This window comes from Zootermopsis nevadensis, unplaced genomic scaffold, assembly GCF_977971745.1.
Source record: "Zootermopsis nevadensis isolate Lab colony 2312 unplaced genomic scaffold, Znev_1.0 Znev_ptg000022l, whole genome shotgun sequence".
NCBI lineage: Eukaryota > Metazoa > Arthropoda > Insecta > Blattodea > Termopsidae > Zootermopsis > Zootermopsis nevadensis.
In genome coordinates, this window is record NW_028259154.1 from 11,996,259 (window position 1) to 12,010,205 (window position 13,947).

At 35.0% G+C, this 13,947-nt stretch overlaps 1 protein-coding gene and 1 long non-coding RNA gene across 3 annotated transcripts in view; both read left to right on the forward strand.

The window, feature by feature from the left end:
- The window catches only part of LOC110837751 (uncharacterized), a 28,901-nt gene extending 25,112 nt beyond the window's left edge, over window positions 1-3,789 (forward strand). Inside the window, exon 3 of the long non-coding RNA XR_015536558.1 lies at window positions 1,091-3,789. This is a non-coding gene — a long non-coding RNA (uncharacterized LOC110837751). The remainder of the gene's footprint in view (window positions 1-1,090) is intronic.
- Window positions 812-13,314, forward strand: Spase25 (Signal peptidase complex subunit Spase25). 2 transcript variants are annotated; one of them, XM_087353812.1, is made up of 5 exons: window positions 812-908; window positions 4,070-4,147; window positions 7,316-7,449; window positions 8,978-9,139; window positions 10,646-13,314. In XM_087353812.1, the coding sequence occupies exons 1-5, from the start codon at window positions 822-824 to the stop codon at window positions 10,830-10,832; spliced, it is 648 nt and encodes a 215-aa protein (XP_087209938.1). In that variant the 5' UTR covers window positions 812-821; the 3' UTR covers window positions 10,833-13,314. The 2 variants fall into 2 exon arrangements, with proteins under 2 accessions (XP_087209938.1, XP_021935896.1); XM_022080204.2 differs by lacking the exon at window positions 812-908 and adding an exon at window positions 3,668-3,788.
- Window positions 13,315-13,947: the final 633 nt, after the last annotated feature.

Genomic DNA, 13,947 nt, shown 5'->3' on the forward strand with positions numbered 1-13,947 from the left:
AGTGTATCATAGTTACGGCAAATTACTTTTTCTAAATTGTCTTTGAGTGAAAAAAATGATGTAAAAATCATGGCCGCCCTCTTCCGGACTTATAAATAGTTAAAACATCGTCGAGCACGTGTGGGTTTTCTCCTGATGTAAATTTACATTTCATTTATTTATATTGTTATGTGTTGAAAAACTATTCTGATTTTTCCACCTTGCGTAGCACTACCACTGCTCAGACTCACGAGCCGCCACTGCCAACAATAACAGGTATATGACGTTAGTTCGGACATTTTGCGCTTTATCATCTCCCTATACTGCAGTGTCATTGTCGGCGTCAATTGATATTACTAAACTGTTTAGTGATGTTTGTGGAGATTATGGTCTACGGTTTCATTACTGGACAATTTAACGGACTATCGGTATTACCGGACAACCTCCACTTCCTATTAGTCCGTTAAATCGATGGTTTACTGTATTCATGTAAGAAAATATACAAGTAGGACTTTGACTAATCAAATAAGTCAGTATTTGTTTGCTCTGTTATTATGTACCGACATGTTGGCGACATTATACAAACAAATTAGGAGTAAAGACCAACATGTCCTCCATTTATTGAAACCGAAAGCAGCGCCTGCGCATTAGTAGTCAGCACTCGCAATGACAGAGAAGATTACCGACCTATATCGAATTCCAGTATCGAAACTGAAATAGGGTAAGTTGATAGCTCAGGCAGTGACATCTGTCATCGTTGACAAGAACTACTACAAGAAATCAGATGGTTGGCATGCCTGGCCACGATACATTTTGGACCAATCATAAAGCAGTTGTAATGGATGTTGAGGATGGTGTTATCTGTGGAGGAACCGGCAACAGTGTGCTTCGTGCTGATGATGGAGGCTGCAGGTACCTCTGAAACGACGGTAAACTATTACCACAGCGCTTTGAGCAGAAGACAGCCATTTTCGAACTCTGTGAAATTTGTTGATGTGTTTTCCGTGTGATGGAAAGATTTGATTTTGTTTTGAAAGCTGATCTAATATACCTATATGTTTAGCCATATTATTTTCATATATTCATTTTGTATTGTATTGTGTTCTTGCAGTGCAATGCCTTTCTGAGCCAAGTGAACTGCATACATGACAAATGGCATCACAGATTAGAAGACCACACTCAAATGAATTATGTTTTTGCATTAAAAATATCTATACACAGCTAACAAAATGTTTCAAGTTAAGCAGGGCACTTATAAAATAATGACACAAAATTAAAGAGTGGTAATTCATAAATTAATTAACATATTTTGATCTGATTGCTAACCCATATTCAGAGAAGATGGGATTTTTATTCCTGTTATCCATGGCGATTTAATTTTGCAAGGCTTCACTGGAAAGCTTCCCTGATTGCCTCAACTTGGGCTTCTTGTATACATGGTCTTCCCAGTTGTGATGACTTCACTACACTGTCATATCCATGAACCAATCATACCATTTAATGTCACGTCTTGAGTGCATTTCATCTGCCATGTAGCCTGATAGATGCATCAGATGTCTAAGTTCATAGACAAAGCCTGGAACAAGACATTCTGTACTGAAACAACTTAATTTGGCTGTAGTTGCAGAACTGACACTGAAGGAAGGAACATTTTATTTACATTGTCTATGACGCCTTGCAATATCCCAGAAGATATTCATCTTCATACTCCCCACCACATATTATCACAAACATGTGAAACTTTGTTTGTTGAAATTGACATGGCAGTGGGGTTGTCTTATGCAGCTTCAAAAATGATTGTGTTAATGGAACTGAATGATGATGTTATTTATTATTCTTTCAGTAAATGTGGGATTTGTAGGTATAAAATGGGCAAATGCTGATTTCCAGGCACTGTAGGTACTTTTGGCATGGAAAATTGTTGTAAATTAGGATATGTTTAAAGACACATGGCAGAATATATAATTTAACATTACTGTTAATTGACAGGACTTCAACTTGAGTCAAATCGCAGTAGCTGCCATTTATTTTGTCAGACTGAAACATTAATAAATACACCATTTCACCTGCATGTTAAAGAGGTTCATATGAACCCCAGCAAGCTCTCTTATAAGAAAATTTCCAGATTTCCATTAAATTTATCTTTTCAATATATTGCCAGTCATGGTATCTTCTTATGCCAACATATGCTGTTACCAATTTTGAATTTGCATGGCTTTGGTAGTTTTGTCAGAATTATTGTTGGGGACAAAAACTTTATAGTTACTGCCTATAATCTCCTTGTTGTAATTGTGTTTATGCCATACACTAATGAAATACATTATGATTTTACCTTCTTCTTCATTCTGGAACATAAAAATCATGTCACACTTTGCTCATTACACTTTTGTTTGGATTGAAATATAGTCATGTATATATAAATCCTTCTTTTGCACCTTTGTCTAAAGGGTTGAAAATACTCATTAGCATTCAAATTTCTTCATTCCACAATGGTCAATTTACATAAGGACAGTATTCTATCAACAGTTCACAAGACATAAGCTGGAGTCCTGTAAACAAGTCTTAACAGTTCAGAATAAAGTTCACAAGACATCCATCTTGCAACCAAGGTGATCTTGTTTCTATTTTGGAACTGCTGACAGTGCAATAATGCCTGCACAGCATTCACCAATACCATGTAAACAATTGAATGCATACAGGAATAATTTACATGTCATGGCAGGAATTTTATTTTAACATACTGAACTGAGACTTTCTAAAAACAATAAATACCATAAAAGCAGTATGGTGTATGGATTTCCCTTTAAAGCATGTTGGACAAGTAGGATGAACCTTTGGCACTAGGTACAACAAATATTTAGGGGCAATTAGTTCAAATAAATTCAACTCAAACTATCAATAACTCATATTCAAAACTTGTGAGTATACACCTTTAAAACATGCTGCTTAATTTGCTAAAACAGACAAACTACTTTTTAAATTATGATTATGACCCATCTCACTGGTTTTGGTAAGTTAATGCAATAATTATCTGTGTTAGAATTTACAGCTGAAAAAAGTGAAGACTTGCACTGCATGAATCTGGTGAATCAGTTCTAGAAAGTTTGTTTTCATATCATCGGGCCAGTCGAGGCTACCCCTAAAAAGTTAGCCAGTTCGATATAACGATTGTTGTATAACCGCTCCGCTATTTTGACTTAAGTTTTCAGTGCTTTTCCTGTGTGTACAGCAAATGCCAGGTTATAACTTAAAGGGGCACAGTCCTTTTACCCTGAACATGAAAGCCTTCGGCCAAAATGACCCCCTGCCCCAATGTCGCAAGGCCATCAGCCAAAGCGACCCAGACCCTTCAGGGTTCACTTCCCAGACAACCATCCAACCAAAGTTCTCTTCACAAACTGATGGTATCATCCTCCCATTACTAGCAATAGACCCTAGTCTATACATGTCAAAGTCTACAGCCAAGACAAAAATCCCGGTAGCAAAAGTATATGAAAGTTGTAGTTCATAAGGCACCATTTTCCAATTACAGTTATGCTTCCCGTCGGCCTGTACGGTCTAACCTAACAATAAATGACTGTTTGACGAATTTAGGAAATCGCACATTGCGCACATTTCTTTCATCAATAGTTATGTAACTGTATCATAGATGGCAGTGTATCTGTGGATTAAATTTCACATCGGAGTGCGCAGAATGACCAACGCACAAGTGCGAAAATGCAAGAAATACACGTCACAGTTGTCTGCATAGATAGTTGATATTGTATGTGATTGTCTACTTGGCTTCAAAAATGGCTAAAGGCACTCAGGTATAGGTAGTCGGCAATTTTGTTGTAGTAATTACATTGGTCACTCGTAAGATTGATGTTATAAGCGAAAGGACGTTGAAATTTTACTGAGATATATAAATAATCCGTTTCATCTGTTTTCGAACTTTGGTTTGCACATGGATTGGAACTTCAACACATGTATCCTAACTATTCCCATAAGGAACAACTTTTTCCGCGTTGCAGTGACATGAATGATGCCTATGGTTCAAGTATAAAATATTGGTCTTATTTATTATTAAAAGTTGGTTTTATTCTTTCAGGAAAAAGACAAACCTGTGAAGATTAATAAATGGGATGGTTCTGCAGTAAAAAATGCTTTGGATGATGCTGTGAAGGAGGTGAGAAAGGCATTCTATGTTCAGTATGTATGCCTTCTTTGTAGGTATATCCGACTGTTGAGCTCAAAATTTCTGCTTTGCAGAAATAGCTGAACACAACAATAATTAGGATACTCATGAAAATGCTGTATACCAAGGCAGTGTTTTTGGGTGCCATGGCAATCTGGCATTTGGTATTTGTAGAGGGGTGCAATAAAGAAATTATAAGATGGTAAAGTTGCGTCATATTGTGATTTAATATATAAAGAAATTATATTTTGCAAACTCTACTCTAACTTGTGAAGCTTGATCATTTTTCTTACAAGATCAGTGATTCTCAAAAGAATGTCTTCTGGGGATACAGAAGTAGTAATAGTAGTTGTAGTTTAAGTAGCCTGATTTTGAAGTGTGATAATAATAATAATAATAATGATTGGTTGCTATGTAGTTATTTTAAAATAATGTCACAGGCATTCATTAAAAGAGTTGTGAGTTATGTCACCCAGTACTATGCATGAATATAGCTAGTAACTTCCAGCAGTTTCTTGACCAGCTGTAAATTGTCACCTGCTGTGCATGGTTCTTAGAATTGTCTCAAATTAAATACAAGGATCCATAAGTTACTGGACAGTTTACTTTTCATACACATGGCATGTTGGCAGCCAGCAAAGTCAATTGTGACTTTTGAAGCAAGTTGAAAGCTGATTATTAAGAAGTGATACAGGAGAGGCAAGCAATGTGTGCTAGAAGCAGTATGTTTGTAAGAAGAGAATGTTTAATACCAGTATGTAAAATCTAGGCAGAAGGTTGAACTCTGTGATTCATAACTGGTATGAAGAGAATAATTGCCTGTAATTATCATGAGAGTAATAAATCCACGTTTCAAGCAAAGAACCCCAAGTTAACTAGTGGTTTTTGTTACAATAATATCAAAATATATTGAGTTGATTATTTTTTAACTCTTTGTGCCAAACACAAAAGGAAAATCAAATTTAAAAACACATTATTGTGATAACAATTTATGAGAGGCCTTACCAGCAAGTTTCTGAAATTAAATGTATTGGCATTTCCCATAATTGTTTCCTCAGGATCATCATTTATGGTTTTCTCCAGTTTTCATTCTTTGTAAAATGATCACAAAAACCTGGATATGAAAATAGTTGGAAATGTACTCTAAGATTTTGTTTTTAGCTTTGAGAATGGCTATTCTAAGAATTTTTTGGTTTTCCTCACTGATTTGAAATCTGAAATCTTTTTACATCTAAAAGAAGCAATGGCTCCCACTTAACAACTTAATAGTGCTACTTACAGCTTGATACTACTTAAATTAAGTACATCTTGTGACATCTTGCATGAAAAATTACATTTAATTTTGCTTCTACATAATGCCAACAGATATCCTATCTTTCTAGAAAAGAGATTGCTTCATAAATTGAAGAACCACAATGTTTGACCTTGCAGCAACGCAAGTTGTGCAGAAACGGGCTGCTAGCACAGCTTACAGGATTTTTGGAATAAGAATTGGTTCCACTGCTTACAGATGATTCTGGTTTATAGTTCTTGTATTCAATTTTTTCCATAAAAGGAATTGTCTAATATTTGAGTTCTGATCAGGGCTATGGAATCAGCACTAAAACCTCTGACTCCTTCATAAAAGCTCAATATATATTAATAATGGTAAACCTACTAAAATGGTAAATGGTACCACAAGAGATGTCAACACCACCACGTGAATCATCAGGCTACGTTTTAGACTTTTAACATATATTTAAATATATGTATAATGGTTATTTCAGAAATCATTTCATTTGTAGACAGTTTGTTTTCTTAAGGTACTGGTGCCAAAGTTACAAGGCATCCCACACCATGTGGCTCAACGTGTCGTTGAATCCCCCTAAGCATTAGGCCGCTGGCAGCTCACATGGTAGAAAAAGTGTTCTTAAGATTTTATATCGAAGTCGGAGTTGGTACATTTTTACCGACTCCACCTAAAATTGCTTCCAACTCCTCGACTCTGACTCTGACTCCACAGCCCTGGTTCTGATGATAAAAAATCACAAATCTTGTTTCTGATGGCTGATATAACTGCCTTTCATTTACACTAAAATTCATTTGATGTAACCGGACTCACTGTCAGTGAAGAACGTCTCTCTCTTCATCACATTGTCAGAGCTTGGATTTAGTGATGCTATACTGAATCAAAGAAAGTTGTTCATGCTTGTAGACACATTTGAGAGTCATTGTTTCACCTTCATAGTATATGTGGTAGAGTCAGAAAGTTCAGGAACTTGAAGCTGATTCTTTATTGAAGCAACATATAAGTAAACTTTGTTGAGAAATTTTGTAGCAGTATAATTCAGGAGTTCTAGTGTGTGGATGTGTGCGTGTGCACATGCATACTGTGTCTGAGTGCACATGTGTTTGTTCTTTTCAACCCTCTTTGTGCATGAAATAGATTTTTCATGGTGCACAATGTTACTATGCTTAACAGATTGTTGTGTAGCTAACTGATGAGAAGTTAAGTCTTAGTAATACCAATGTTGTAATGACCTTTTGAGATAGGTGTCACTCATGCCACTTAATGTCAGATCCTGAAATTTATTGCGCTATATTATCGAAAAAGTTGACTTTTCCTGAAAATTTATTCTTGTCGAATGTAAAACAACAGCATGTGTTATTTTTCTGTTTGTGTCAGAACTAATAAATCTCTGGAGCCAGGATTGTGAAATTCTTTAAGAAGGTAGATAATGAACACGTACAAATTCTGTATTAAACTTCTTTCTTGTTAATTATAAATGTGGCAGTGGTGTAAAACTTTGATGTTTTATGTGACAAAACGAACTTGGTTGAAATCTGTACAGGTGAAAGTTATGCATAGAAATGGGTCACTAACTTGCATTCTAAATAATTTAAAGTTCTTGCTAGCCTCACCATATACATTGAATGATCTGAAGAAGTATTTTTTAAAGGGCTTCATCAGTAATTTACTTGACAAAAATTGTTAACAAACAGAATGACATTTGAACTATAAAGCACTGCCCCTACAAGTTGCAGTTAAATATTCTACTTGGAGGAAGCAGCAATGGCCTTAAGTTCATCTTGTAGGTTGTACCAGCCTTTCAGTGAAATTTTTGTTGTTGATATTTTGGTCTGAATACTTTTTGTATGACATTAATTTCTCTTTCACAGGTTTTAACAAAGAAGTTCAATTACGTTGAAAGTTTTTCATTAATAGATAGCAGATTGGTAATGTGTGGCATAGCTGTTGGTGTAGCCATGTTTGCTCTGTTATGGGATTATCTGTATCCCTTTCCACAATCCAGGTAAGGTACTGTTACAGTAAACCTGAATTATGAAAGTGGATGAGGAATATAATGTGGGTTACATTATCTTATTCTAACTCTGCCCTGTACTAATCACTTAAGAAAACTCCTGCAAAAATGTTTGTTCTTTGACTTAACTGTTGGCAAACAGTAACATTTACCATGTTCTTTGTGTACATCATTTAACCATCTGTGGTCCAGTGTGATACTGCAGCCATCATTCAGTGGTGAATTGTAGAGAGCAGAGATTCTCCTACTATTGCCAGTTTAGCACACTTTTATTTAATTATTAATGACTTCAAGTATACATTCTGTTTGTTCATGCAGTCAGTGGGTAAGTATAAATTTTCTTGAAAAATAATACTGCACTGCAAGAGCAATGAAAAGTATTTGCACTGAAGCTTTACATAACTCAGAAAATAATACCTACAATTGCACAAAATATACAGGGTGATTCAAAAGGTTAAGGCCAAACTGAAGGAGCGTATAGAGGGACTCGGAGAGAACAACTTTTGAATAGGAATCCATGTCATTCTGAGTCAGCCGAGGCCATTGAAGGTAAGGAAGTCTGATAACATACTGCTGAAATAATCGTACTTTGGTATTCTCCTGCTATCTTAATTTTGAATCACACGTATCCTGTCAGATTCTACAGAGGCCCCTGGGCTGTTTACATTGTGTTTGTGAGTTGATAGTGACTGGTGTATTGCTGCTTTTGTAGTTTCATTTTGGTTATTTGTGAGTGCAGAGGCTCCTGGGTTGTTTGTGTTGGCGACTTGATAGTAATTGGTGTCTTAAAACAAAATTAAGGTAGTAGGAGAATAGCAAAGTACGATTATTTCATCGGTATGTTATCAGACTTCCCTACCCTCAATGGTCTCGACTGACTCAGGATAACTTCGGAGGACATGGATTCCTATTCGAAAGTTGTTCTCTCTGAGTCCCTCTATACGCTCCTTCAGTTTGGCCCTAACCTTTTGAATCGGCCTGTATAGCGAATATTCATTGTACAGAACAGATTGTTACATTATGGTAGCATCTTGTAAGGTATATCTTTGGAATTTTGAAGGAAAGTAGAAAATCATGATTCTTCAGATTTTAATGAAATCTGTTGAGGCACAATGCTTTATAGTGGTGAGTAACCATCCTAAATTATACACTAGTAAATGTAATAGTTTTGATTTATTGATATTTTGAGTTTTAACAAATGCCATTTTATAGTGAGACGATGTTTTTCAGTTGCTGTAACTCTATCCTCAATTCATATTATGAAGCTCAAATTAACCTCATTTCAAAGGCAATTGAATAACCTCTTCTGTGAAATATTACATAGTTTGTTAAGGTAATCTTATTTAAGAATTTATCAAAATACAGTCCTTCAAAGTTTTAAATACAATATGTGCACTGTTAAGCTACAAAATAATATGATGGCATACTGTCATCAGAAACATTTAGACTCAGCTTAGGAACATCCTGGTTTCTCATTACTCTGAATATTACTTATTGCTCTTTAACTTGCTTGTTCCAGGCCTATTCTTATATTTTGTGTGTCTACATACTTTGTTATGATGGGAATCCTTACCCTGTACACAACATACAAAGAAAAAGGAATATTTGTAGTGACAATCCAGAAGGACGCAGCTGGCTTTGTGCCTGATAACATATGGGAAGCCAGTTCTTATTTAAAGAAGTAAGTACAGATCAGGATCTATTTCTTTTCGGTTATTGAAACACTCATAAAGTCAGATTAATACGCGTTTAGAAAGATACAGCTCACTTCGGTGAAAAAGTAACGGTTTTATACTTGTAGTTAGGAGATATTTGGTTTGAATCGAGCCAGATTACCAGCTGTTTAGATTGAAGTTTATTTTGGGGGTTCCTCAGTCCCTCAAGAATAGTACTTTCAATAATAGATAGGCCATGACTTTCTCCTTCCAAGTCCTTAACCAACTCGCCACACATGATCATTTTCCTGTCTACCGTTAATAGTTAGACTTGATCCAGCAACCGACATGGTACGCTTCTCACATAGACTCGGCGTGGTAGTCTGTTATTCATGGCCTGCTTTTCTGCTGTTGTTTAACTTACCTTATTTTATAGAAGAGTCTAAAAGTGATGACCCTCTGCTTGTAAGCATGCCTCATATCATGAGAATATTTTCCTAGACGCAAGTTGAAGTTGCTGTAAGGGAATAGCAGAAATTTCATGCTTAATATTTTCTTGAAGTTCTTCCAAAGAGTGTGAATTGTTCACATACACTTATTCTTTCATCATGTCCCACAAATAGAAGTCACAAGGTTTTAAATCAGGTGATTACAAAGGCCACAGTCCTCAACTTATAACTCATTCGCTGAAGACTTCATGTAATGCCACCATATAGAATTGTTTGCAGTGTGTGCTGTTGCATTATCTTTTTGATTTTTCTTCAGCAGTCATTTGATTTTAGAATGGTGAGAGAATCAGTCTCTCACATAATGTTTGGAATTGAAGGAAGTGTCATCTTTCAGTACAGTAATCATTATGTGAATGAAAATGTCTGAAATCACAAAATTCAACATAAATTTGTATGTAAACTACGTAATTACACTGTCAGTAGATTGGCTTGTAGGCAGAAAATCCTAAGTATGAACTATTTTCGATAGAACAAGAAGACGCCCACATTACACACGAACTGCTTACTGTACAATAAAATCCAGATGAAAGTGAGGAAACTATATCCATTACCCAGGAGGACAGTAATGTCAGATGATGATATAAATGCCATAGCATGTTGTCTGGAAGAAGAACATAGTATCAGGACTCCTAGTTTAAACCAAAGGAACTGAGTTTATGAATCTTGTATATTTTCCTGCTGTACGAAGACTGTTCACTCTAAAACATTCATAGCTATTAATTGTCAAAACCTTCATAGTGTGTATTTGTGTAATTGTATATTCTGTGTTTATAATCGTATGGAGATGCTCTTAATGAATTGAAGATTAAGTTTGTACTTCAGAAGTCATTCTGCTTATATTTTGCAAGTAATTTGAACAGAATGTCATGTATAATCCCATGTGCCAAATACACCTGTTAAGTGTAAACTGTATACTGTTATAATCTTATTATTACATTTCCATAAAACCAGTATATTAACATTTAAAATTATCAGCACACAACTCTTATTTATTAACATGCAATTTTAATTTCTCTCCTTCAGATATGATGACAAGTACAGCCTGGTTCTGAGTTGCAAGGATGGCAAAACAGGGACAGTGAGAGAAGCTACTCTGATGAAGTCTGTTGCTAACTTCTTTGATGAAAATGGGACGTTAATATATGAACTGCTTGAACCAGAAATAAGTAAACTACATAATGGCCTTCTCTCTGATCGGAAGGAAAAATAGCACTAGTATCTGCTGTGAGGACTGTGGTTGTTAAAAATCTTCTCAATTATGGAAATATATAGCACAGCAGCCTTAAATGTGATTGAATTTGTATCTACACTAGGCACTGGGCAGTGGAAAAAAGTTGCACTTACCACATTTGTCAAAGGTGTGGCAAAATTTGTTTTATAACAATTTAAAGTGTAGTTCTCACTTCCAAACAGTATTTACAAGAATCTTGTAAACTTGTTTCACCATGATCTTTAAAATTGTTTTATTGGACTTTGGACATCATCTAAATTATAAATTAATGACATCACAGTGGTTCATATGCAGCTTCCGAAATGCAGTTATATTAATTTATAATTTAAACAATTGACAAGTCCAGGAAAACAGTTTTACATATCATAACGCACAGTCATCAAAAATCTTCAGACTTCATCTTGTTTCATCATATTTCTCAAAATATCAGACTTAAGCAGTAATATTGAAATAATTAAGATCAGATAGATGAATTCTGCATTGATTGAAAAGTGTTCTTAGTTATTCTTAGTCATGCTGAGAACTGTTTTTCTTTAATTAAAATATATAGCTAAAACTTAAAATCTACCACTTCAGGTATGCTCTGGCAAGGGAATGATCGATTTTTAAGGTCGAAACCTTGCCTGAAATTTTGTGTTCACAGAGCCTATTTGGTAATGACTGCACACAACATTTTAGCTGCTGATATGCAGTGCAAGATTGTGAAAAAATTTCCTGATGTTGGGGTCTACAGTTCAGATTCATGCCACTGTGCAGAATGCTTAGCAGTGGAACTGTGTTCCCCAGTGCTTTTTAATGGACTGTGTGGGGCCAAACACTGATAAGGCTGTGAAAGCCTTAGAATTGAATCAGTACATACATAGGAACCATACATTTTATTTCAGTAATCAAGCAGAGCTCATGCGATGCGTACCGCCTGTTTTCTTTTACGTTGCTCTGAGACTTCAAGTGTTTGTAACACAAGTGCAGTTATATCTGCACAGAACAAGACAAACTTGCAAACTAGACAAAAACCTCAGATTCAATGTTTGTAGTGCATGTTCGGTGGTTCTTGAAACATGCTATTTATGCTTCACATTTCTGTGACAATTATAGTGCATAATTTTATATACAATTTTCTGTATGCATTCTGTGAGCTCTGCGAAATTCCTTATATAAAATATGTGGTTGCTGTCAGGGCCAGACTTGACCTTGTGAGACCCTACACTATTTCAACTTTAAGAGGCCCAAAAAAAATTTGAAAGACTAAATGTATACTTATCATTCTGATTGAAGAAAACATTAAAAAATAGACATGAAACTGATGTGAATGAAAGCATTATACTACTGTAGCATTGGTATTCACATGTGACTGTGTTAAGCTAAAATAAAGTGGTTTTACAATAGATTAATTTAAATATTAAGTTTTTATGTTGCTGTTGGTTATTTATAATTAGTTTTAGAAATTAACACCTACTACACATTATAACTTATAATGCATTTTTCTGAGGCCTGAAACTGTAGCTTAGTATGTGCATTTGTCTGGCGTTGGTTCCTATGCACAAACTTATTCAATTAATATGATATGTGTGTGTGAGAGAGAGAGAGAAAGACAATTCCAGACTCTTTCACAGTCTTATCAGCATATGGCACTAATCACTCTGTTTAATTCACCAGGAAATGTTAGGTGTGCTGCCATCATGCATGTGCATGGTGGTACAAACTTTAAATGCGTGCCCCAACTTTGCACAGTTTTCTCACACACTTGCACCATGTAAACCTGCATAATTTCAGGAAAGGTTTCAACCTGACAAACCAGACCATTCCCTTGTAAGCTACATTTACAGCCCACTTCTTTTTCTGAATGTGTTTTGGTTCATGTTCTAATAGGTGCACTAGTTCAAGTCTGTCTTGCAATAAATATAAATTATAAATTAACTTTGCCTTTCTTCAAGTGTTGGAAAGAAATGGAAGTGTGTTTTGATTCCATTTTTACTTATATTAAAAAAATCCTGCTTTTCATCCATGAATGGGCAGACATTTAACTTTTTATACTGAAGTAAGAAAAAATAAACACTTTCCTTCCTTATACTTTTTCTAATATAAATTGTGCAGAAATATAGCTACTGGTAATTATTGTGGAAAAATTTATGCCTTCATCAAGGATAAGTCACAAAGTACCAACTATGCATCACTTCCACTCATTATCACATATTTTTTTAAAGTTTGCAGTCTGTGTTTGCGTACAAAGATGTGCAGATTTTCCGAAGATAGATGTCTTCCAGTATCAATGCATTTGAACATGTGGAAGAAAACAGTACTTCCATTGTTTATGAAGATGTTTTTAGGATGTGATTATTTGTTATCTTCTTCCCCTTATGCGGTAGTGGTATATCTTAGATTTATTTTAAAACTGTCATTGGCAAAAAGAAAAATTCATGCACTTTTAGTGATACAAAATAAAAATGTTACTGGTTTTACAGACACTTCTTTCAACAATAATGCATGTAATGGTTGTGTCATGTTAATGCATTCATATCCCCTCAGTTATACTATTACATCTCCAGTCTTACTATGGTAATAATACAATGATGACGGTAGATTGTACTTGTTACTGTATTTCACAGGTGAATATGGTTTTTAATTGTTTAGATTTTATTTATGGTTTGGGAAGTGAATTATTATATGTTTTCTGGCTTATATCAATGCTACCATTAAAAGTTTTCACTGGAAAATAATACCTAGAAGGAATGAAAGGAATATGGTCTTTTCAGACTAAATGGCCAGGTTCAAATTCTGTATCTTTCTATAAGTAAAGCATGCCTGGAACAGAATTGGAGGTTATGTTTGTTACAGTCATTCTGTACTTGGTGCTGATGATAAAAATACTAATATCTCTGTTGAATATTGAACTCAAAGAATTCTGTAAAGGACTAGTTTTGTAGCAGAAATATGGTTCCAGATGATAATGGTATATAAATTCAGCTATTGGTTGAAAATAAATATAATTTTCTGAAATTTGTTTAAACAAAACCTAAAGTAAGAGCCATTTTGGTAAATATGTGTGAATGGTCTGAAACAAAGAGGAACTTTATCACCTTTGCTTCAGAACACC